Here is a 27701-nt window from a genome sequence, read left to right on the forward strand (position 1 = left end):
GTGACCGGCCCACTGAGATTATGTCGATACTAATTAGTTTTAAAATTCTATAATGTTCAGGTGTGGTTCTCAACGCGAGTGAGGACGAACCACTGTGAAGCATCGACCACACTTGTAATTAAGTTAAATGCTATTTACTGCAACTATTGAGTAGCTAACTAGTGTTGTAGTCGCAAATGTTGTATAAAAAACTGATTAGCGCATCGGGTGCATTTTACCAAATAACTAAAGAAAAATTTAAGCCGCTCGTTACCTTAGAGAACCGATTCAATTATTGTAAGAACTACTTTTTTGATTAAATAGCTCTGTGATTCAGAGATTTATCACTTATTCATTGAAGAAGGCGACGAGTTCAGTTCACGGTCACCGTTGACATATCAAATATGTGTATAAACTATGCGTTGTATGCGTGTTTATGTCTTGAAATTCAGAAGTATTCCTCTTCCAGTAGCTACGGTTTCAGCATCTTAGATTAAGGGAGAGGGAAATTGTGCAGGTGTTGAAAATCTTAATTTTAAAGAGGAATCAATCATTTGCTTCAACCATGTAGAGAACCCCTCTAAATCGCGTGCTACAGTTGTTTCACAACATTCCTGGAGTAATGCAAAATTATCATCAACTTATCTTAATTGTGTTTCTTTATTGTTCTCATTTTTAATCCCAGTTACTTATGCCGAGGATGTTTAACAATCACTGTTATTATATAGGCGTGGTCGTTTTGAAAAAATCTGAAGCACAACACACCTGTATAATCTTTACGAGTATATAGGTACATGTTATATGTGTACCTACTCACATATTGTACATATTGTACATATATACATAACTGTGTTTCGACTTAGGTCAAGAGAGGGTTACACAATGGCCAAAAAAAACGGGACCCTGAAACCATGCACACATAACTTAACGTTTATTATTGTTCATGTAATAAGGGGCGAGCCTATTGCCATTTACTGAGCACTGAATCAGGTTGGACTGCTGTTTGGATTTTTTTCTATATGGGTTAGACAATACCGTGGGCGCCCATAGCCAGTTGCCCTCACCGGTCGGTAAACGATCTGTGGGTTAAGCAACCTTTGGCGCGGTCATTCCAAAGATGGGTGACTGCATAGTGGTATTTGAGCTGGGCGACTCCGTGCTTCGGAGGGCACGTAAAAAGTCGGTCCCGGCTGTTGTCTACTAAGATAACAGTCGTTAAGCCACGTCAAAGGCCTTCGGGCGGCTTGAACAACTTTGACACTAGGTTGACAACTAACCATACGACAAGAAGAAGAAGAATACCAATAGCACTTTGTCCGACCCTAGACCTTCGCACGGTGCCGCGGTGGTGGTTGCATACATTACGAAACAAAAATATTATTACATTTTATATTGTTTCTATTCTTAGAGAATAATAATACGGGTATATCTAACTTTTAATCTTATAACAGAATCAAACCTTTAATAGTACCACCAGCCACCTCCCACAGACTCATAGTGTGTTCCACGGTGTGGTCAGTAATATCCGTGGTCGCACCACATTTATTTGTGGTCACATAATAACATAGTGTATTGATTCATATTGATTTCCTCTATAAACCACGCGCCGTTCGACCACAAAATGTAATAAACTAAATTATAGATCAGTGTTTTTATATTCAAAGATTCACTTCTGTTTTTGATTATGTATGTATTTATATAGAAAAACAGATTTCCCATGATCTATTGTAACCGAATACCTTAAGAAATAAAAGCCTGTCTCCAGCCAGAGTGAGAGAGGGGTTAAGATTTAAGATCTGTACGGTGAAGACTCTGCATTCCTTCAATAACTGATGCAGGTCTTACACAATTTCGGGTAACATTTAAATCTGAAGTTATTTACCAAAAAGTCTATATCGATCGAAAATATTCTGAGCACTAAAAGTTATGCGTTGTCTGTGTATTTATTTATTAACTGAGATCTGTCTTCTATTGAAGTTTTTAATTCCACTAATGCAAAATTAATAAGGTTTTATCCACCGCCAAATACCTATGAACAAAAGTACTTTTTAAATCAAAAAAGGGTTTTGTTTCAGTAAATTTAAGCGTAAGTACTTTCTCTAAAACGATATTATTATTAACACTATAACTAAGTTAACTATACATCGCTAGCCGAACTTACAAAGTTATAAAACAATCACTTCATAAGTGGCGATGTATCGCGTGCGCTAGTACTAAACTAGTTTACGACCGTGACACGCGGTGCTGCTTCTACACTAGTTATTTCTTTAGGACTCGCTTATGATCTTACAATATGTTACGAATGGCGTAGTGTTATATTAAATCAATACCTTTGATATGTTTCTAAGATTTATTAGTTAGTAAATGATCGAAACTTATGTAAGGGTTACTTGACTGAATGGGAAATATTGCCATTGCTGTAAACGGCTTTCTTAGCCACGTAGGGAGGTCGTGGGTTCGATTCCCATACAACAAATAATAATTTTTCGGGTTTGGGTGTATTTTGAGTTAGTTGTTTTTAAGTCTCTGCGACATAAGAGAAATCCTTAGAGCAAATACTTACTATTTAAAACATGAAGCATCATTATGACTATTTCGTAATTTCTTCTACTACCGGGTTTATTTATATATTGGGGTCGTGGGTTTGATTCTCATCCAACAAGTGTCATATATACGGGCCTTATTGTAAGTATCCGATGTTTGTATGTTTGTCAGTTTTCGCAAGACATAATAAATGAATAGTACTTGTGGAGTTGTCTTTACAAAATATGAATTATCACATCCATAATAAGATAGAGCAATAAAGGCCTAAAAATATCGCACTAAATAATAATGCTGCATATTTTTCAATTTATCGCCACTTCGACTCTACATTCCGTCAGGTAGTTCAAACTTATTGAAAATTGTTCAATGACATTTGGTAGAGCAATAAGCAGGGCTATTCATCACCGCGACCGACACCGGTCACGTCTGTCACCTCTACGTAGAGTGTTATAGAGCAGAGAATGACAGACATGATATGGATATAACATCTCGGATACGGCGTGGATACGGATGTACGAATGATTACTATACAGGATACGGATATGAAATTATTCCGGATTATCCGTTAGTTTCGGATACGGATATTAGATTTACAAGTAACTTAAAAACTAAAATGAAAATAGCAAATAAAATGGTTTTATTTAAATGTCCCTATTAGATACTATTAGATAGCTATGTGTTTGGCCGCCGCACATCAAAACAAATTGCCATGACTATTGAGCTTCGCCGGTTCACCCCTATACGGTATTATCCCAATTTTATATTTCGGATAATGTTTTACATCGGATATCCGAAAGTTTCGGTTACGGTTACGGAGCTCAATAACATCCCTATTGTAGAGTGTTGTAGAGACGAGGCGAGAGGACGGTAGAGCCGCGTGCCTGCGCGTAGAGCGTACCACGCGGATAGGGAATAACAAGTAGTGTAGAGTCCCGGGAATATGTAGAGTAGGGGTCCACAACAATGTCACTAACTTTACAAAAATATCACATTCTGGGTGTATTTTATTGTTTTTTGTGCTTGTTATGTTAGACTACTATTGGACTAGTGATAGCGTAAGTTATTGTTACTTACGACAGTTTAGTTTAGTTCCCAAGTCGGTCAAAATGCTACATTTCACGTGTAAAGTATGCCATATTATATAAAAGAATTATGTTTGTCTTTAACTCTTTGTTTGCAAAAGCAGAGTATGCTTTGTGCAGCGGATTAGTTGATACTGCGTTATGCACAAATTAATTAAATATTTGTGTATGAACCACAGGTTGAGAGCCACTGGTATATTGGTGTAGTTTGTATACAGTTGTGTGGTTTTGAATATAATTGCTATTGTTTAAATATAAGCAATTAAATTATAAATATATGTTAGAACGTAATTCGCTTCATCAATACCAGTGCACTCGAAGTTATGTGGTCGATTCCCATATAAAAGCTTGTGGACAAATATTTGTGTGCTAGTTGTCACGCTTGTAATTTTAAAGACCTTTATTCTAATGAACTTAAGCTGAAATTGTAATGTTAATTTTATTTTGATTGGAATTTTTGTAAAGCTTATGCGTTTTGACGCGATTTTCGGTTTAATAATAACTATATAATAAATTTAACCCATTACTGTCCCACTGCTGGGCAAGGGTCTCCTCCCGTAATGAGGGAGGGGTTAGGCCTTGAGTCCACCACGCTGGCCAAGTGCGGGTTGGGGACTTTGCATGCCCTCAATAAATGTATTAAACAAATTTTTAGGCATGCAAGGTTTCCTCACGATGTTTTCCTTCACCGTTGGAGCATGTGACAATTATTTTCTAATACACACATAACTTCGAAAAGTCATAATAACTAGTAGTTAAAAATAACTGACTAATCCAGAATCAAACCCAGGACTTCGTAATCAGTAGTCGTCTAATGATTTGACCGCCGACTATTTGTAACGTCAACAGCCTCTAACAAAAGAGAAACCTATAATGTGGTGTTATCAGCTCCATCGTGAGAACACAGAGCTGCTGATACCTCCTCAGATACGAGGACAATACTCGCGGTACATCATTATACCTTATGCAACTGTATAGAGCTGTTGACACCACTCCGTGATGCTATCGGATAATGGACTCCCATAATGTATTTTTTTTAAATTTGACAAGACGGTGATCTGCAAAAAATAAACCTAGCTTTTGCCAGCGACTTCTTCCGCGTGGTTTGTTACTTAGGACAGAATTTTCTTTTGAAATTTCATCCCCTATTTTATCCCCCTGGGATTGAGAATTGATCAAAATCCTTTCTTAGCGAATGCCTACGTCATAACATCTACCTGCATGTCTAATTTCAGGTCGATTTGTCCAGTGGGCGTCCAGTTGGGCTGTGCGTTGATAGATCACTATGTCAGTCACTCACTAGTTTGAGCAATATAAGTATATATATTTAGATTATTAAATACAAAGTACTGCTAGACTCGATACAAATTATTTCTATATCATGCAAAGATTCCTTTCATAGAATCGAAGCACCTACTGTCCAATGTAATCTAGGCAAATAACCAAAATAATGTCGAATAAAATTTCTTTTAAAGTCGCGTCAAGTGAAGTCCTGTAACACAGGTTTTTTTTTTTTTAAAACCTAGCTCAGGTCGGTCACAATTAATTATATTTAGAATTAATAATATTGTATCTCTAGCGCATGTTATAAGTATAATTATTCCGTTCACTAACAATTAAAATAGTCTTTCTTACTAACTCTCTTATATACTGTATAAAACTCAAATGTAACATTATACTATGTAACATTATAATAAGTTTGGAGCCAATAAATAAATTTATTAAATTTAAAAAAAAAAAAATAAAAAAAAAATGTTAGTGACAATTACACAAAACGTTATCAAAGAGTAACCACAAGGCATCATGATGTGGTGGAGATGCCGTCACGTCCGCGGGTCATGCTCGTCACCTCACGTGCCGTCTCTGTGTACGTACTGTACGTGGCTTCATTGTCATACTCGCTCGTACTCGTGCTAATAGCTGTTTAGATCTTGTCAACTCGCTCTTAGTAATTGAAATCTGAAGCTGGGAATAATGTACAACGCCGAAGGGTTTCAACTGCATAAGTATAAATAATATCCTCCTAATCAACAGCACAGCAACAACACCAATCAACTACACAGGACTTTGTTTATACCTATAGTTCGAGTGTGAGCGCAATACACAGGTACAATTTATTCAACACTCTCATATCCTAGTGTATGCCCGTCATGACCAGGGTGAGGTCTGACGCCGAACTGACCACTTTACGTGCTTTCTGAGTACGGAAGTCTACGACGTCAACTTTCTTACTCTGGGCAATCACCATTTAATACTTACTTAGAAACAACTTTTTGGTCCGACCCGTAATTCGAATTGGAGACCTTAGCGCGGCAGTCGCATACACTTCCGCGCTTTACATGCATACGGTAGTTTTTCAAATCGAAATCATTTATTTCAGGCTACTGTCCATACATAAAAACCTTAACCTAAGTGTATATATTAAATAAGTTTATACAGAACATAGTTTAACACATGGAATTATTATCATCCCAAGAAATCTTTTTCACGCGAACAAAACCGCGGGCAGAAACTAGCAACAAAAGATCTTCAAAAATCCCCCTCTACATAAAGATATATATAACATCTCAGCAGGTATTAAAGCGGTGAAACAAAAACGTCAAGCGTCTTAAACACGTTGATTTGCGATCTGAGGTCGCGGGTTCAGAACCTGACTGTTGAATAAATAGTGTAGCGGAGTTCGTGTGATTTATTACAGTCAACATAATATATATCTGTATGAATGATTTACCGTTTTTATTGACTGCAAATAAATGCCTGTGCGAATATCTTAACATTTAATTATTTATTACTAGCCATTTGCTTTTATTTTTTCTGTTAAATGACAAACGTGTAAAAAATAGTCTTGATTCAAGTCTATGATAATGATATTGATTTAACATTTTTGTAATTATACCTTTGTACCTATATTGTGATGAGCGCGAGCATTTGTTTTGAACCTGGTTGTCAATTTATCTGTACAAGTATATATTTAGAAGTACAAGCTCTGCTTAGTTTGGAATCGAATGACCGTGTGTGAGTTGTGCAATAATATTTATTTATATTTAAATGACTAAAACATTTCAATTTATTATAAGGCGCTACAGACTACTAAACATCCACTTACCAGTGAGTTATCACTAAAGGCACAGCATTTAACCTGCGTTGATCACACACACACGGACAGACACACATAATGTATTAGTTACCATATTCATTAGTTAAGTCGGACATCTCTATTGGTCTACGAACTCTACGGTACTATACCATAATACCACTTATCAACGACCGTCACACTTTCTATTAAGACGATGCACACACTAAGCGTTTTATAAATTATTTCTTATAAATAAATAATTTATTTCTCATATGTATTTAAAAAGAAAGATTCGAAGGACAGTTATTTTTTTCAATATCTGCTTATTAATGGCTTTTAACTTCATAATCTGAAACCCTCAAGTCACTTACCGCAAATTAGAAAGATTAAATAACTGTTTAACGTCTTCTCCACTGTAAATCAGATAAAAAATAGCTATACATTTCAAAATTAACTTTTAACAAAGTCTTGTATTGTCTAGATTACAGGTTGACTGCAATTTTGTTCACCATTTTTGTTTTAATGTGCACTTAATATGCAATTAACTTTTCACTTTAATAGTTGTTACATTTATAATATGTATTTTTTGTGATCGGCCAATCTTACCTATATAAAGAAATAAATAATTTCAAATGTTCTTCAAACGTTGACGTATCTTTCTGGGCTGTAACTTTTACCCTGCACATGATCCATCGCCGAGTGTGTACGAACCCTTACTCACAGGTACGGTCCGAGCCACGTAATCTAATCAAACCACCATTAAATTCTATTAATACATACTCAACCTGTGTTTCTAATACTTAACCTATCTTATTTTAACGTAATTAAGCATAAATTACTGATACTCCATGAAACAAAAACCAAGTTACCTTTGCTGTTATATTACGGAGTTTTTCAAAGAGTCTAGAAAATACGGTTTGATTTGATTTTTTAAACGGAAAAGAAACTAGTCAAGATTTTGTTGTTTTGTTGTTCTTAAGTTCTAATGTAAATAGTAGATAATATTATAATTATACTAAAACATATTTATCTTTATTAGTGAAGGAATAAAGTATTAAATTGAACTTAAAGTTTGTTGTAGTGTTATTAACGGTCGTTGAGTTGAATAATAATAAACTTATGTGCATTAATTGATATTGAATTAATTATTTATTTGGTTGTAATCTGAGCCATTTATTTAACACTTCTTACTAGATATTTTTATTAACACTAGCTGACTCGCGCTTTTTCGCTTGCGTCACAAAAGAGAGAATAGGTGCATAGAAACATTTTTTACTGGTGCTCTGCTCCTATTGGTCGTACCATGATGTAATATAGCCTATAGCCTTCCTTAATCAATAGGCTATCTAACAGTAAAGATTTTTTTAAATTCGCACCGGTATTCCTGAGATTAACGCGTTCAAACAAACAAACTCTACAATTTTATAATATTAGTATAGATATGGGTTTGTTAAAATAAATGTTAAAGAGCAAAATGAAGTATCTCTACGATTTAACGAGTACATTACAGATTTAATAAAATTGTCTATAGTAAATGCTAATCTGAAGTCTTGACCATAAATTAACAGAGTTTTATGAACAACTATAAAATGTAAAGTGTTTACTTAATTTAACATAACGACCTCTCATTACTTATCTTATTATCAATTATTTTAATTATGGGAAAGGTTTCCGACATCATCACTCTGTGGCGCAGTGGTTAAAGTGGTCGTTATGCTGCTACTAGCGCGTCGGAAGGTCGTGGGTTAGATTTTATAGGAACAAATATTTGTGTGATCCACAAATTGTTATTTCGGATCTTGTTGTACTTTGTGTCCGTTGTTTGTTTGTTTGTAAAAGTCGCCGCGACACTAGAGCATTTCTAAACGAGACTGTCAAGAAATACTTAAAAAAAAAAATTAAGTACTTTATGTGACCTGGGAATCAAACCCGAGGCCTCATTATGAACTATCGTGCTCAATACCGCCTAAACTCAGAGACAGTCCAAACATATTGACAAAACAGATAAATAACAAATATTTACATTTCCAAAACGAAACGTTTCTTCGAATCCTCTCATAACTAATTACGAAAACTTTAATTAATTATCCCTCTTAATCTTACACAAACGAAATTGAACTTTATTTCAACGATCATAAAGGCCAAAGTGAGTGCAGGTGTAATCTTGTAGATGTGTATCGATGGAGTCATCGCGGTTGTCATGGCAACGCTGACACGAGCTCGGAATCCAAAGTTTGAATTCGGAACGTGCTTTGAAAGTTGTGCAGGACCGATATGCTTTGATACTTGATGATGAATGACTGACTCCAAAAACGCTATATTGTCGCGAATCGACTTGTACACAGTTAATGATGCAATAAGGATCTTAAATGGTATTATACTTCATTTATAAACTAGATGTCTGCCCCGGTTTCGCCATGTTTAAAAAGTTATGTAATAAAATCTTTTAAAATTTTTCACATAAACCTCTTGCTTCACTCTCTTTATTAAAAAACCGCATCAAAATCCGATGTGTAGTTTAAAATATTTAAGGACACATAGTTACAGACAGCGAAAAGCAACTTTCTGTTTTATACTAAAAGTGACAGATGGTTTGACCGAAGTTACTCGAGCCCTTTGGTATTACTGTCGTGCATCGATCGAGAAAATAATATTGCATTTAATTGTTGAAAAATATTACCTTATGTTCCTATCAAAGTATCAAGAACCGTTGGATCATTATCAAAGGGTGGTTTGAATTTGGAAGTCGCTCGCAAGTCACGTGTTCGGGTTTCAATATGTCGCCTGAAGATGGCGCCACAAGCTGATTCCATTCTACGTAATAACATCTATATTGAGCACTGAAATTATATAACGAGACATATATATGCAGCGACATATTGTGTAAAATTGCTGATTCATCGATATAGGATGCCTGACTTGTATTATCAATCGAAAATAATTAAAATTAGATTTTAAAAATGTTAAAATCCCTGCTAAGAAAAATGAGGACGTCTGTTTTTGAAAAGTAGGTGACCTAAAAAGTAAAAGTTAAATAAGTCCATACAAATAAATGAGTATTAATGAAACAATAACATGTTTAATTGTTTACAATATATTGACAAAATAACAGTCGTCCTCCATTGAAATAGATTCAATTTAGAGAGCCATGGTGGCGGCTGCGTGCGTCTTGTCAGAGGCGGCCACTAGACGCCACTTGAAGCGGTCCTCACCCGCGCGTATGTCGCCGCCGTGACCGAACAGGCGGCGGTTCCCGTCTCTGTTCCGATCCAACGTCAGCTTTAACCCTTCATTATATTCATAGTTTATTATATAGAAATATAAATAATTATTTTCTATGAACGGCTCCAAATAATACGTGTATCTGTCGTCGGTGACGGCCGGGTCCTGGCCGTGCGCTCTCCTGTCGCCGTCCTTGTCGGTCTGCGTGTCAGAGCACAGGAACATGTTGTAGTATATGTTGTACAGCTTAAACCTGAGCTTGCCGTGCCACCACTCGGGGAACAACCGCCATTGTACTCTTATACTGTCTTTATCAAGACTGTCACCCCACCCCTCCGTCATACTGAGATTATCATCTTTCTCCTCGAGAAAGATGGCTTGAGAGTACCGCTTGTTAATTATTATCGTTTCTAGTTGGCTAAAGATGAGATTAAATTCACTCGGGAAATAAGTTTTAACGGCAGACCAGATTTGAGCTTCGTTTAGCTTCCAAGCGTACTTCATTAGTCTCTCCCTAGATTCCAGGTCCTCGGCATTGAGGAGGGTTTGTACGACACTCTCGATAGCTTCATTGCCGACTACGTTGTTGTTCAAAGTCTTAGTGAGACGAGCTGCAAAGTCAAACTTTTCATCATTAATGTACTTTAAAAGATGGTCTTTAGCCGTGGCCAAACCCACAAAGGCGCTATAAGTTTTGAATTGAGCTAATTCACTGAGTTCAGTCGGCAGCTCGTAGCCGGGACACAAGAACAGTTTTTGTGCGGCGAGCGCGGACTCAATGTACTGGCGGTCGGGGAACGAGTCTGCGGAGCCGTGCGCGACGACGAGGCCCAGGTCGGGGTTGATGACGCGCGCGATGTCGTCCACTGTGCTGCGCGAGCAGCGCGCGGCCGGCGCCGTGGCGAGCAGCACGCTGGCGCCGCGCACGTACGGGCTGGTGTCGCACTGCTGCAGCGACACCACGGGGATCCTGTTCGGTATCTTCCTGTCGCGGTCGGCGCCGGCCGACACGAGCCGGTACTGCGTGTTCACGTTGTAGCTGTTGGTGAAGCCGCTGAAGCCGCGCGCCGTGAGCGAGCTGCCCTCGCCCCAGTAGTCCAGGTGCGCGATGAGGTCGTTCAGCGAGTGAGGGATGCGCACCAGCTCGTACTGGCCCAGGTGTGCTACTTCCGAGTAGGGGAACAGCAGGTCGACGTTTGTCGTGTAATTCGGACGCGGTGCACGCCTCCAGAGCGTTGCAGACTGCATTATTGGAAATTCGGTCTGTAAACATACAATTACGTATTTAGAAACATAATATACTTTACTTGCGTAATATATGTGCTTCGGATTCGAAGTACGGATTTCGCTCACTGGACGATTAATTCTTGACAAAAAATCTTAAGAATAGCTTTTTGCTCAGACAGGAGATTCGAACACAAATATTGTTTAATCCCGCTTCTAGAAAAGCAGTGAAATAAGCGTAGCACGGAAGATACCTGAGTGACGCGAGGTGGCGTGTAGTTCGGGGCTGAAGCAGGACTGACAGTCTGACACACTAGTATGTTCTGCTACCCTTTATATAGAGACACTTGTTATCTCCATTCTGTGGTTTCTCGTGCGTTGGTCACGACAACTACACTCGTTCGTACTTTAATCAATATACATAAAACTCTTCCGTTGCTCAGTCATGAGCATAGAAAGTTGAAATTTGCTATGAAGAATCCTTAGGAAGTATAGAAAAGCACTAAGAGTGCATTTTTGTTAATTCGTGAAATTAATCGCGGGCAAAATCAAGTGGAAAGTTAGTGTACCATAAAGTTATTTCCAGTTTCAAACAGAGTATAGAGATTGAAGAGATTCCCCATCCCGCACTTAGTCAGCGTAATTAACTGATAAACATACTTAAATACTTCTAATCTGATTCTAACATACATATATAGATAAATTAGCAATCAGGCTAGGAACAGATACTCGTGTTCATCACACAAATAATTTGTCCCGATGGGATTCTGGGATTCGAACGCGACACGCAGCGCTACGGTCATTGCGGGTAGGTAAAGTGTTAACCACTGCGCTGAACGCGCAGTTAAAATGAAGTAGTTTTAGAAACAGCCGTGATAACCTTGTTCCCAGGACGCTCGCGGTTTTGTAAACGATAGTGATAGAACGATAAAGATATCGCGACGCCACTTATCTATTACGAAATATTACCTAAACAGCCAAATTTATGCCTTTCTGGCCTATGTTCGGCTACGGCGGTCAGTTTCATAAAAACCAGCCAACTGTGCAGGATTTTGTCTATAGTGTCTATGTATGCATAGTACACAGGAACACTCTCTATTCTCTTACTCTCATAGCCCGGTGGTATGGCTAAACCGACACGACCAGTGAGAGGTCAGGCGCAGGACCAACTGCTTTACATGCTCTCTGAGGCACGGAGGTCTACATCCTGGACTTCCCAACTCTGGGCCATCTCTGAGAAATTCTAGACAGAAAAACTGAGAAAAGACTTTTTGGCCTGACCCAGGATTCGAATCCGAGACCTCGAGATCAGTAGTCAGGTACACTATCGACCGCGTCATCAAGGCAATCAAATAATATAAACATTTATAGAAAACAACTTTAGAATAATATATGAAGACCTTGGGTTGAACAGCCGTACTGTTCAACCCAAGTTGCAGTTGCAGTTAATAAAATAAATGTTACCCATTAATGTCCCACTGCTGAGCAAGGCTCTCCTCCCGTAATGAGGGAGGGATTAGGCCTAGAGTCCACCACGCTGACCAAGTGCGCGTTGGGGACTTTGCCTACCTTTAAGAACTGTTTTAAAGAACTCTCAGGCATGCAAGGTTGCATCACGATGTTTTCCTTCACCGTTGGAACAAGTGATAATTTTATTTCTAATACATAAATAACTTAGAAAATCAAAGGTTCGGTTCGAACGGGGTTCGAACTTTAGTACCACTCGGCTATCACTACTCGGCTATTTTAAAATTATTTAATTTTTTAAAATGAAATAAACTTATGTAATATAATGCCACAGCGGTCCTCGTAAACGTGGCTCGTTAACTTGCCTAGTTAGTTTATGTTAATGAGTTTATTTTAATATCAATAACGATTACTACATTTTTACACGTTTATAGCGCAGTGGTTAAGGTGGACCGCTCCGTTACCTCTGAGGTAGTGGGTTGGATTCTAATAATGTTTACTTAGCCCATTGCTGTTCTAATGTTGGGCTCAACTTACATGTGGTACAGTCTGGAGTCCACCACACTGGCGAAGTGCCTAGACGATTTGCTGTATTTCTAAAGAAAAAAAATTGGCGAATACTTTCACGTGTTGATCTCAAATCAAAGTGATCTTTAAAGTATCTAGGGATGACACCCCTAGATACCAATCATCCCAAAACTAGGAGAGCATGACCACGTAGGAAACATTAAGTTAACGATCACATAGATTTTGAACGACGACGTAAATTCAAGCTGTTTGAGGGACCTTACATTTATGAAGCAGGTTCTGACCCAAGACTAAATTTTACCTAAGTTAGTGTTATCTTAAGAAAAGTTTATAACATAGTGCAACAACTTAGTTGAGAGGCAAGGTTGGCGGCTGGACTATGTATTTTATACACTTTCCTATTTAGAACATCAGTAGTTTATATGGAAATTTTGTTTAGGTTTGAATCCCGGTCGAGAAAGCATTGTGTGGCCGTTAGAACATGCTTTATTAAGGAAGAAGTCAGTGTAAGCTTAGTTTCCTGCTACACAGAAAAAGTAAACGTTTTTCTATAAACATGTCACAATATTTAGTATTCGTGCAAGGTACTGTGGCTTACCAGTTTTTCATATAATCTGTAATCTAATACAAAACAAAGGTCTGGCGCAGCTGTCTCGAGACGTGACTACGCTACCAAATCGCGGAGGCACCCTCCCTCTTTACGACGCACTTAAATAAAGACCTCTCGTTATGGGCGGATTAAGATGCGATCAGTTTAAAGTTGGGATGATCGGAGTGTTGTTAATATGCAGGTGAAATGGCTGCGATGTGATCAGCCTGTATATCGAGAGCTTTGTCTAGGCTATTTGTATAAAGAGACTAGATGTTAGCCGTTGCTTCCCTCGCTGGCCTGAGTTAGATGCTCTAACTTTAACGCTTGTTTTGGTGGTACAGGACGACACGCATACATACTTATAAGATTCGCTTTAATATAGTTTTTGGATGGTTTGTTGGTTCTCTTGTGGTTTCCTGCATACAAGGGTTAAATACGTATCATAAGTGCGAAGAATTGTAGGTTGCAATACGATACGACGGGTTCACGTTGCGCACTTTGTAAAAGTCCCCGCGATACAAGAGCAATTCTTATCTCGGGAGTTGGCATCTTTTTAAGTTTACCTTCTCTTTATGAGTCACTCCTAGACCGATGTCGATGAAAACAGGAAATGAAGAAGTACGAACAACTTTATTTTAAATGGCCTAAACCATGAGACTGAGATGAGTCATTGGTATCTGGAGGTAGACGCGGGGAGTTTTGCCTAGTGTTTGAGACTACCATTGTGGTGAAAGGATTAGTCAGCTCAGATTCTGCTTCAACCTAGCTGCTTCCAGGGTGCGCCAGGGAGGCTCCTATCATGCACCCCATGGCCTTATCCGATGTATTTAAAAAAAGTCTATTGCAAAGTGTATCTTATTATTTGGTTCACCACAAGGCAGTACATCGAAGTCAGTTGTCAGTCCAGTCACGTGCAGCGCCCTCTGTCATTCACTTGGGAAACTGCGTCATACTTTTATATGTTGCCATTTTCCCCGTCCCTTGTATTGGCAAGCTATTGTTTTGCTCGAAGAGTATTTTGAACTCCCCTTATTATGAAACCTATTTAAAGTATAAATCCGAGTTTGAAGTTAAAAGTTTTTAAACATCGTAATATGGTGTTTTTTTTTACTTTTTTTTAAATTATGTTTTTCTACTGTTTATATCACGTTTATCCAATAACGAAAGAACGAGTTTTTCCGTTTTACATTTTATTGTGTTTAAGTGGAAAAAGTGTGGCCCTAGACTTAATAATGTAAGCTTTACGTCTGTTACTTTAATAAGCAACCACCGGGACCAACTTTTTGTTTGCCCTCCGTAGCAGGGAGACGTTTAGTTCAAATACCGTTAGGCGGCCACCCGTCTAAGGAATGACCGTCCCAGGGGTTGCTTGACCCCCAGATTGTATGCCGAACGAGGAGTGCAACTAGCTGCGAGTACCGCAAGATTCGTGATAAGTTTATTTTTACTTATTTTTGTAACATCACACTTGTGAAATCCCAAGTGAAGGCAGAGGTGTGCGAGACTCCCATGTGTAAGGGGGCGAGCTAGTACTATAATAAATCAGTTACTCAACAAACTCCGATAATTTAAAAATATTTCCGTACAATTTGGAAAATGGCAGCAGTATTTTATCCAACTCGAAATCCCATGATCAGCAGTGAAATATAATATGACATATGTAGTAATTAAACAAGGGCAGTAATTTTAATATTTTTCTTAATAAGTGATAATCATAAGATAATCTTTTACGAGTATTCGTGGGAGGTCCCGACTCAGTATTAATGTGGCTGTTTACGATGATTGCTATAAAATCACTTGTAATTAAACGAGCGCGGCAGTTTTTATGTTGATACACTAAATAAAGTATACTTTGTTAATTCATTGTAAATGTTATCATGTTACTGATACACAAAGTTTGGAATTTGATCATGATCTCACTATAAGTACTGTATCAAAAAGTACTGTTTAACACGGCGCTACTATTTCAAAGTGCTGCAACATGCTGAAGTCGAAGACTTAGGATCAAACCCTTTTTTTAATTAAAAATCAGCACCTGAACTCTACTTACCTGAGGTTGGTGCTAATGTTTGCCAATAACGCCAAAATAGTTCCCACGGCGATCGCTACAGACGCTGAAATTTATGAAAATTTCTCGATAATTAGCCGATTGTCGGTAGTAGAAAATCGCGCTTCAGGAATGATCAAATAAGAATAAATACAGTAGCAGTATTTAATGTATATTATAACGTGGATTGATTCAAAAATGTAAAGTGAATCAAATTACCTCTTTTAAATCAAGTACCGAGTTAATGATATCAATTTTTCTTCACTTTAAGTCATTACTCTTGATCAGACCTTTGCGTCTCTTTTTATTTCTGTCTCTCAAAGCCAGTTGCAACGGTATAAACGGCAATACTATGGGCAACCTGTCGAGGCAAATATGTAGATATGTTCTTTTTTATTATTTTAAAAATATATGCTATAACTGTTCTATTCTATTGCTAGGAAAGAGGAATTTTCATTGAGGAGGATTCTCAAGTTCTTGTGTGCGAGGTGAAAACTTAAACAACTCGACTATCGATTATAGAAAATGTCTTAAAGTAATTAAATTAAAGTCACGCCTTTCGTGAACACAGGCGTAGTGTTGCCACTTTAAATACTCCTACTCATTTAAAATTTCTAATTGATGGATTGGATTTCGTAAAATAGATTGATGAGACCTCATAGAAAGGGTTTTGTTGGAGGTCGACGTTAACATAATTAGTGCTAATGGGCAGCTTCAGAGGTCAACGGTTTAAAAACGAATGATTTATTTTATACAAGTGTGGAAGATAACGGCCGAAGTGTTTTATTAATTTGTATAATTAATTAATTATGCGTCGATCATTATTAATTTATATTATTTCCAATGATGGCAATACAAAACCTGTAGGTATTTTATTATTGAATATTTACACACAAGCTTTTGTGAGACTGACAGGCTCTGTCATTTTTTACGACAGCCGAGTACCTTTGCAAGTATGAATATAAAATTGAAATGCTACTATAAAGACCCATCTGTGTAGTGGATTCCCTGAGGGCTGCTAGCCATCAATTAATTAATAAGTGCCACTAACTATGTGTACTCTTACACGTAGAAAATGCCGCAGTACTTCATTGATGTCTATTTCCTCCTTCACAAATAAAACTCGTTATGGTAAATTAGATACCAATATAGACGAGTAGTAACATTTTCACAAGTCATGTTCACTGATTTGAAATAGAAATGTTCAAGTGTCGAGCAGTAAGTGTTAGAGACGCGTCAGTTTCAGATACAACAGTCTCGTCTCCAATAGATGGCGAAGTGGGTCGAACCGGTCCCTTCAGTGACGCTAATTGACGTCCGACAGGTACACAGACAGACCGACATAACTGCTCATAAACCAACAAACGAATCGGCGAAAACAACCGACCGCCGAGCACTTTAAATTCAATTTACATCGCCCGCTCCGTTATGCAGAATTCACTAAAGCATTCGACTGCGTGCGCCATAAAAGAAAGCTGCAGAAACCTTCGATAAAAAGTCGCGCGACATTGATCTGTTGTAGTCTCGGAATAAAAGTCATTTTATTGAGTGATCGCTCAGCCGATGTCACGTTTTATATCATTGAAAAACCTGGAACCCGTTATGGTGATTAAAGGGTGTACTCGGGGGCCGGTTCTCGAAGTATTTTATATCTTAATCTGTGAGGGTCAGAGTTCGGTATTGAATGCGATAAGTTGGCTTCTTGTATCGTTTAGTCGTGTCGGCGGGAGTGCAACAGGCCGGAATGCCCGCTCCGGTAGAACCTGTCCTTCGCCTGAGAAATGCACTTCAAGTCTTTATAAAATTCACGTGTGGAGCGAGTTTACTACAACGATGATTCACATTAATGGCTGCGTTATCTTTGAGAAGCTTTTTATTTATAAAGGGTTTGTACCTCGTTAGTTATAATGTAGACGTTTCGACCGAGGAGGATTAATTGAACCGTTTCAATCTGAGTGAGTTTCCTCTAACTTTCAAATATAAAGACTGTTTGTTAATTGGCGTTGACTTCCTCTATTAATTATGGGATATAAACTCGAGGCCTGCGTTTTACATTTTGGTAATTAAATTTATTATCTGTGGAGGTGTAAAAACAAGTGTTGATTAAAATGTCGTTAAATTTATAGCAGCAGGTTAGCGGTTACTTTCGTTTCGAATATTATAATCTTCCGACAAATTACTACTTACCGTCGTTGTGAGAAAAATATTGCGTAATAAAATTAATGAACGATTAATTTTATCATTGAATGTTACAGTTAAAATCAAATTAAACCCTGATATCTGTCACTTTTATATTCATAACGGCATTACCATAAGCAAAAATATAACTAATTTATATTACTATTTACTTACTTATGGTTAGTGATCAATCTAGTGTCAAAGTTGTTCAAGCCCGAACTTTTTTGACATGACTTTACGACTGTTATTTAATGGACAACTACCGAACCGACTTTTTACGTGCTCTCCACAGCACAGTTTATCTGTGCTATCAATATTTAGCCACCCATCTATATAATGTCCTCACTAAAGCTGCTTAACCCACTAATGGTCTACCGGTGAGCATATCTCGTGTTATAATAAATGCTTGTGAGTATATCAGCGCGTCCCGTCACACAACTACCATCAATCAAAGCATTACTTTAACGAGTTGTTAACAAATACTCGTAACAGCCGGCTATTATGCACAATCACCGGTTTTAGCACACTTTTTATGATGTGCACTCAATTTGAATATTGGACGGGACAGCGTTTTACCTTTTTGAAAGTTTATATAATAAGTGTCTTTAGTTCAAAATATAAGGTAACGGTTCAAACTCTCGCGGCTTAAACACGTAATTTAATAATGCTATGGATCTTAAACACGATTAATTTTGATAATTAAAGGTTTCCTTTATTTGCTCGACGTCAATTGGGTTCAATCGATTTGGACTTATTTTTCCTAGATTATAAGTTTTATTCCTAGGGACGAAAATAGTACTTTTTAGAAAGAGCGAGTATTTGGCTAGTAGGCTAGTAGGTACTGACTAGAGCTCCCTTCAGAAGTTAAACTATTTGATCGAAATCAATACAAACTGTCTTGTAATATGTGCAGAACTATTACAATTTCTATATGTGACTTTAAAGCCGTTTCCCGACGCATAGGATATCCTTACGATAGAAATATGTCCGTCCTGCATATCCATACTTAATATTATAAATGCGAAAGTAACTCTGTCTGTCTGTCTGTCTGTCTGCTACTCAATCACGTCTAAACTACTGAACCAATTTGCATGAAATTTGGTATGGAGATATTTTGATACCCGAGAAAGGACATAGGCTACTTTTTACCCCGGGAAAATGACGCATGACGCGGCGCAAAATCAATATTATAATGACATTGAATTAACAAAATTCCGTTGCCATGGCAACTGTTTTAATGGCGGATATGTCTTAGCGCGACTTCGTTATACTAAGAGATATAAATAATTTTGAGAATATTTTTCGTGAAAAAAAAAGCATATTTTATATTATCACGCTACGACCAATAGGAGCAGAGTAACAGTAAAAAGTGTTATAAAAACGTGGAAAATTCTGACCCATCCTCTCTTATGTGACGCAAGCGAAGTTGCGCGGGTCAGCTAGTAACACTATAAATAAAACAGTTATTCCGCTAGCTATTTAAATACAGCTAACTATAGTGCAAATACAGCATTTAATATCTTATCTAAAATTTTCTCTATGAAAAACTAATAAAAAGTAAAAAGATCCATCTATAACTTTTAATATAATCAAGTTAATCTTACGTGATATGAGCCCAAAAAACCTTTAATACATAATTCAAACAAATTATCAAAACCTATACTTTAGCAATGTAAATGAGACCCTTAGTCCCAAAAGTAAGATGTTCCAAAACAACGAAATATTAATTTAACAGAAACACTGGCCGGGAATCGAGCCTGGTCCCTCGCGGCCACTTAATTCCATTACTTATTCTGAATACCGACCCACTGAATTAAAATACCCATGCATTATCCAAAAACAAAAATCTTAGCCCATACTCAAAATTCACCTTTATCGTCTTACACATAAAGTTAAAATTAACTGAAAGTATCTAATGATACTTACGACATTATAATTTCAAACTATACTTAACAAGATAGTTCACAAAGAGCTTTTGATTCCTAACATCACAAGCGAAAACCAACCTTATTCACTTTTCATGAGGTTGAAATCAGTACACGTAGTGTTGGTTGTTACGTGGTTTCGTGTCGTGTTGGTTGTTATCTAAATGGTTCGCGAAGAGTTTTTAATCCGTAATGGTCAGTGTGATAAGAGCTCTATGATATAGGGGACAAGTGGAAAATGTTTTGGACAACCACTTTGAAAGTATGGAGAAGGTTTTTTTTATTATTTCGAACAGAAAGTAGAGTTGTCATGCCTGATATAAGTACATACATATTTTGGTCATTTGAATCCTTGATTCGGCACTAATCATTCTATGAAACTTGCTTGTGAGGTTTTTTCAAAAGTAACTTGTGCTTTTTCTACTATTATCTTTACCTATGTGTAAAAATAGAACAAAATGTCACCAAAAAAATATATTCAAAACGAGAATCAAACTCGTCTCAAGCAACTGCCACTTATTAAATAACAGAACATTTGAATTAACGCAAACGCGCATTTTCCCTCGGAAACCCTGACGTTTCAGCGCAGGTTACATTGGCCGTAGTCGGAGGTTGACTGCTCTCTACGAAAAAAAAAACCATTTTCAAAAATCCTTTGCCACACTTTCCACCATATTTCGGAAACGCTAATGGTCAGTTGTTATAATGAATAGCTGTAGCGCACGGATCCGGCGTCGAACCCGCGACCCTCCCGCTGCGTGCTTTATTACTGCGCCGCTATGTCAATAGTTCACTGTTTATTTGACGCCCGGCGCAAATTGAGGCTTGTGTTACCTTTAATATGTAATGAACAGGTTCGACATTAGACATTGACAATAGACAAATAAAATAAGTCACATCGTATGAAAAATTATAATTTTTTTGTCGTTTAGTTAAATACTGTATTTTTTTTATAAATCCACCTATTCCTGCCTGGGATAAAATACAGCCGACGATTTTACAAAATACTGCATACCTATTAGTAATAGATTTAAATATAATAATTTAAAGTTACACTTAACACGATTGTTGAGTGTAACTTAAAATTGAGTGTCATTTTGACCCTAGAAAGAATCTTACCGCCCTATTTGATTCAAAATCGGTTCAGCCGTTACATAAAAAGAAGACAATCAACAGCCGAGTCCTGAAAGAATTCAAATACAACCTCATTAATAAAGAACACCTTAAAAGCTGTCCTAACATCAAAATAATGACAAAGTGCATTGAGACACGTTAGGCGGCTACAAACGAGTGATATACGCACATTGTTCCACTAACGACGACAGTTTGTATCGCGCCCTCGTGTACAGTTACCCTTATCATATTCTAATAATATTATAACCAATAACTGCCTCTGTGGCGCGGTCGGTAGTATATGCGACTGCGGTGCGAGAGGTCTCGGGTTCGAATCTTTGGTCGGGCCAAAAAGTCTTTTCTAAGATTTTCTGTTAAGAATTTCTTAGAGATTGCCCGGAGTTAGGAAGTTGAGGTCGAAGACCTCCGTGCCTCGGAGAGCACGTAAAGCCGTCGGTCCTGCGCCTGACCTCTCACTGGTCGTGTCGGTTATCCGTCCCACCAGACTATGAGAGTGATGGAATAGAGAGTGTACCTGTGTATTGTGCACACACTTGGACACTATAAACAAAGTCCTGCACAGATGGCCAGTTTCAATGAAACTGACCGCCGTAGCCGTATATCGGCTAGGAGGACATTATTATTATAATATTATAAATGTTACCAAAGTTAATACCAGCCTTTATTGATAGTTATTATAAAGTGTTTAGAAAGTAAAGTAGGTAATTAATTACATGTTCCGCTTTTCATGAGAATGCGTCGTTTTTCTTTTATGATTGTTATCTCGTGATTAACACTGTTTTTATGTTAAAGTTAGGGTGATAGGCGCTTGATGAAGAATTAGATCGACGGCCATTACATGTTTGTGGTTAAAGTCTTAAGGGAACTGGCCGAATACTCAAGCGACATTTAATTTTAAGTGATGCTTGAAGTTGATGCTAGTTGAAGAAACACATAGTAAAATAGGGGGTGAAACATTAAACGCGGGTGGAGACACGCAAATTAAAAGATTACCCTGTGTTAATTTAGGTATATTGTTAACTAGTTGTGTACCAAATTACATCAAATTCCATCTAGTAGTTTTTGCGTGAAAAAGTAACAAAACATAGGTTCACACAAAATTTTGAATTTATAACATTAGTAGGATTATTGAACGTACATATATCTAATTTAATATGTTTTATATCTTAAAAAATATCCTACATTTCATACTTCAATTGTCCAGTATTGTCTATCACTCAAAATCAATAGTATATAACAAATACAAATAAAATAACATCGGCGCATCAAAAGTATGTAAATGTACATAAATAAATCATGGCTTATTTATACATAGGCGCGGAATTAGCCGGCTAGTGGTGAATAACTGCATATTATATATTGAAGGAACCACTATTGTATTGAAATGTTCCGTACAAGTGCGCTGAGAAATTGTACCAGAATAAACTGTGGAATAATATTGTGAGGTTTTTTTTAAGGGTTTTTTTATTATATTTGTTTGTAGGAATTTTGCTATTTTTATCGTTTTATTTATGTTTGAGAAAAATAAAAATAAGTTTCTTATTTCGTATTTTTTATAGATTCAATAACACAGGAATTTTTCTATTAGGTAGTTGTTAATAATTCTAATTAGACAAACATAGTTAACTTTAGGAGTGCATATCAATAATTACAAGTATTTTCAAAATAGACTAGTGGTAAATCGGAATTTAATTTAATACAGTTTTTTTGTAACTTTAAGTGAAGCCGCGTAAAAGCTAGAAAACATAAATTAATAAATGGAAAAGTAACAACATTCTAATATTTCAAATATGAGCATTTTTAAAACCCATTCGCAGCTTTTAATTGGCACCTAAATTCAAATACCAACATGCAGTCAATGTACACAGTCTACGCCAAAGCTCCGAAGGTTAACATCGCTAGTCATTTACCAATCAGTAAGAGCATTTAACGCTTCGCATTTTTGCCTCCGAAATACATTCAGATCATTTGCCTTAATTACAATACAATCTAAGTTAAAAGGGAAACTCAATCAGCTAACAGCGGCTATATTTTGTTGCAGGTAGGCATCGATCCCGCGACCCGCGCAATCAGAGCGGCAACTGAGCCGGGGGGAGGTATTGGGATGCAAATAAGATGATCGCTGTGATTCACGGGAAACTCAAGCTATCGACAGAAAGGGAATATACGGGAGAGTATTTTATAAGAAACAGTAGCGATTTTCTAGTCATTTTCTGATGGGCTTAGTGGCGTCTTGAGGTGGGAACCATTTGAAAGCTACTATGCTGTACATGGTTTTCTCCCTTATGTTACGGAGATTTGCATTTTACGTGAAAGCAGCAATGTACTGGATAGTTACCTTCAATTTGCCGCATAATAATTGTCAACTGAGATACGTTATACGCATACTGGTTCCTGTTCTTAAGCTGGTTGTAGCATCATTGATCCGTAGCTTGAAGCAACTACTTTTCTTTGCTAAGCGAACTTAAGGTTAGCGAAAACTATTACTTAAAGATTTTTTAAAAAGGGTCTGACCATAATCAAACTGAATAGCTAGATATTTGTTCTAGATGAATAAAATTATATTACATTCATTAATTCTTTACAATCTATTTAACCCTCAAGCACATCCTTCTCAATCAATGAAGCATGATTATTTAAACATCTTTATATTATACATATAATCAGTAAATTTTAATTTTTTTTCGTGATGGCGACAATGAAGATATGTTTTTCCTTTATATAATGATTACTGTGCCTCCTATGACTAGAAAATGCGGATAATTTACAAAGAAAACGCAGCAGAACCGCTCACAATTCGTCCTCGTATATTGTCATACATAGTTGTAAAGTAAGAGTGCAGGGGGCGCTGCTCGCGATAATCCGGGCCCAGTCGCGCGAGATTTGTGCCCCATTGTCATCTCCTCCTACATTGTATCCCGTCAAGGAATAAAAACCTGCTGGAAATAGAAAAACATCCTTTAAAGTGAAACATTACTTAAAACAACAAAAACTTCAGTTTTTCTTGCAAACAATTATTGTCATTTTGGTGTCCAATACTTGTTTAGGAGCAGGGAATCCGGCCCTTACTATCAGTATCTGCTTTAGGCTCTGTAGGTATGTATTCGCAACCAATGAAAACCTATTACACTGAAAACTGAACATTGAAGTGACTGCTACAAATGTAAATAATATTATGCTCCGAAAAGAAATAATATTGAAGCAAATAAATTATTTGATAGAACCCGTATCTTTTAAATACATATGTGCGAAACTGTTTGCAAAGTGGCCATTACCGCGTTCCAGTATTGATGTACGGCTTAATGCAAAAAGCACTTTACATGCGCTTTACAACGCTTTACATTTTTTTCTTAAACCTTGAGAGTCCCTTATCCGGGCAAGGGCTTCCTTCCAAGCGAGAGACGGATCATGGTTTGAGTCCACCACGCTAACTACCTAAGTGCAGGTTGGTGAAGTTGCATGCTCTCAAAAAATGTGTTGAACAACTTTTAATCGTGCTTAAAATAACACAGTACGAAATGCAACATTTTACAGAAAACCAAATTGTGAACTTAAAAAAAAAAAGACATATCCAGTGATCTATCTTCCTTGTATTGCAACTAACCTTAGGTTGGTTTTCAATCGTTTCCAGTTAGTAGAGGCACTCGGAGGTAATGACACGTCCCTCCCAAGTACCTCCACGACACAGTACAGTGTGCCCTGTACTTTATACCTTACAATGTAACTGTTTACTTAATGTTCAGACTACATTGAATATAATACGCATTGAATACAAATTACGGCTATTACCTATAATCTATCTTGGGTAAGAGATAAGTTAACTATAGTTATGTTACTAAGTAAAAGCTTTTAATACAAAATAACTATAGTTTTTAGGTCTATATGGGACGGCTTAAGGGTTGAACTAACGTAATTAGTTTCCTAAACGTAGTACATTAGTTGAATTACTGTGCTCCATCAAGTACAGATATTTTGAGGATATTGATTTTTTAAATAAAAATATGCTAAATTATTATTTTACTTTGATATTTAATGTAGGTACTGTTATAGTGTACATAGTTTTGAAAAGTTTATAAGTTAAGATATTGCTGCGAATGGGAATTAACTAAAGCAATCAGTAGTTTCCGCGTCACTATACTCTTATGCGTTTGTTTATCCAAATTATATGTGAACCATACTCAGAGCTATTTAATACATAGTATTAGCAGTATTTATTTTTCTTATTTAGCCAGTAATATCGTACAAATAATGCACATACGTGAACAACTAGTCCCGCAACACTTGGCGCGCATTCTCGTACGTTCCCGCGCATGCAAATAGCGCATGCGCACCCACTATCTGATCTACGCTCACCATATCATAACTGGCAAATACCAGGATATGCTAGGAAATAATGTAGAGAGAACATATATTATTCTAGACTATCTGCCCCTGTAGTGATAGCCGAGTGGTTTAAGTTGGCACCTTCTACGCAAGTGGTCAACGGTTCGAACCCGAGGCAGCACCTAGAAAACTTTTCGAAGTTATGTGTGTATTAGAAATAATTATCATTTGCTCTAACGGTGAAGGAAACTTTGTGGTTGAATTACCACAAGATTTTTCGACCCCGGGAAATCTTTTTCAACGGACGAAATTGCTAGCAGAAACTGAGATAAAAATACAGCTTTTGTCAAGGCGGTTAAATTCTCACATAATCTTTATTTCATGGCGACAAGAGTTGCATACGCATGTGTCGATTTACATACAAGCAGAGAATAATACAATTGCCTCGTATTGGTTCGAGCTTAATCGTCGCTCCCACAGCGCTGGTTATTCTAGCAATATTTCAGCCAGACTCGCTGAATAAACTATCTAGTTTGCATTTACAACGGGAAATAGATATACATGTTATTGTGGTATAATAGTAGTATATTTCTTAAAGATCTGTGTTGTTAAATGTTTCGAATTGCATTTCATTCGAGATTTATAAAGTCTTGTGTAAACAATCATTTGGCATAGATAAGTCACTGTTTTTTAGTATTAGATCTAAGCGTCTTAAAGCTTCAAAATTCATATAAAATGTTGATATTATTATAGTTAGTAAAATAAATTTTAAAAGTTACGAAGGCGGTTTCAAAAACTGATACACGTTGGCCTATATTGTCACATATTGGTTTAGGGAACAGACAACGCGTTAAAAGCCTTGTGGTGCCATTAACAACTTCTAAACAATATGCATTATTAACTATACAAAAGAAAAATGTCTACCAACAACTAAACATTAGTACAAGATCATTAAGCAAACAAGACTGCATACACCGTTTCTCTCTTATCACACATAAATAAACAGTTTTCAACTACTAATTCAACACCTAACACTAGTTTTCTAACACTACAAAAGAGCTATAACTCAGTGAGTTTTCTCCGTCACACGTGTTGTCAGCGCGGCGGTCAGCGCGCTACTGACATGTTCGCCGGTGCATACATCACGTCAGTTGTCAAGTTCTACCGCTAGGTGGCAGCACCGACGCCTCGCTGACACGCCACGTCCGGTCGAGATAAATCTAAGATATAAGAGGAATAATTAAATGTTTACTGTATAAAGTATTTTAATGTGGAAGAATTTCTCTTTTCTCTTCAAACTATGTTGGAGTCGGCTTCCAGTCTTACTAGATGTAGTTCCAGTGTTTTACATGGAGCGACTGCCTATCGGACCTCCACAACCTGGGTTATAACACGATACCCGCCTGTAAGACTGCTTGTCAGACTTTAAAAAAATATGACAACTGGTAACGACTATAGATCTTTGATATGACAGCCCCTTCACTATTTGGTACTTCACTATTAATATTTACGTGTCTTCCGAAACACATATTAACTCGGTATGTATAACATGGTCACCCACCCACAGATCAACCTCGGCAACCTACCTTGACCGGAGAATTGAACCGTACAGCTTTTACTTGGACACGACATCGAATTGATTAGTTACATAGTTCCTAGTTAGCATATAAGTCCTATTAGGTACCCTAGGCATTAACAACAAGCACTAACACTTGGCACCGTTAGCCCTGAATACGATCTAGGCTAGTAACGGTAGCAACAAGTGGTCGGGCGGGTCGCGGGTTCGATTCCCTACCATTAATTGCTCGTTTTATCTACAGCCGTGTTAGGCGTTTATTTACACAGACGTTTGTGGTACAATGTTAGCATAATATATCTTATTGAGCTATTTCCTATGAAGTCTGTATCTAGTTTAACTATAACTAAATATTTGAGTACACTAATCTGAACCATATTTCATAGTTTTCATTTAATATTGTCTACAAGCATAATTTTGAATTCATATTTAAAAAAGGACTGTCGTTTCTATAAATAACGTAGATCACATTGCCAAATAGCACTTTTCTTTCCGAATCGGGAAAAGTGCTATTCGGTAAAACAATTTTTTCTTAGTAGGTAATATTTTTTTCCTAAATCCTTGATAATGGGGAAGGAAGACATCGTTATGAAACCTTGCATGCCTAAAATATGTTTAAAACATATTATGATGGCACGCAATGTTTCCAAACCGCACTTGGCCAGCGTGGTGGGCTCAAAGAATAACCCCTTCTTCGTTCGGAAGGCGAGTCTTGCCCAGCAGTGGGACAGTAATAGGCTAAAAAAGACTTGTTTATTCTCGCATGGTTAGTGGTCAAACTAGAGTCAAATTTATTGAAACTAC

The 27701-nt window shown here is 37.2% G+C and overlaps 2 protein-coding genes across 5 annotated transcripts in view; one reads left to right on the top strand and one right to left on the bottom strand.

Moving 5' to 3' along the window:
- The window catches only part of LOC142979695 (uncharacterized), a 397988-nt gene that overhangs the window by 90250 nt on the left and 280037 nt on the right, over positions 1-27701 (top strand). The window lies entirely within an intron of this gene.
- Positions 9756-11431, bottom strand: LOC142979923 (microvitellogenin-like). Its single transcript, XM_076125160.1, has 2 exons — positions 11382-11431; positions 9756-11166 (listed from the first exon to the last, which is right to left on the bottom strand). The coding sequence occupies exon 2, from the start codon at positions 11149-11151 to the stop codon at positions 9820-9822; it is 1332 nt and encodes a 443-aa protein (XP_075981275.1). The 5' UTR covers positions 11152-11166; positions 11382-11431; the 3' UTR covers positions 9756-9819.

This window comes from Anticarsia gemmatalis, chromosome 17 (assembly GCF_050436995.1).
Source record: "Anticarsia gemmatalis isolate Benzon Research Colony breed Stoneville strain chromosome 17, ilAntGemm2 primary, whole genome shotgun sequence".
NCBI classification, from domain to species: domain Eukaryota; kingdom Metazoa; phylum Arthropoda; class Insecta; order Lepidoptera; family Erebidae; genus Anticarsia; species Anticarsia gemmatalis.

Excerpts from the sequence above, each read along its gene's own strand:
- LOC142979923 (XM_076125160.1), bottom strand. The coding sequence starts at position 11,151 with ATGCAGTCTGCAACGCTCTGGAGGCGTGCACCGCGTCCGAATTACACG.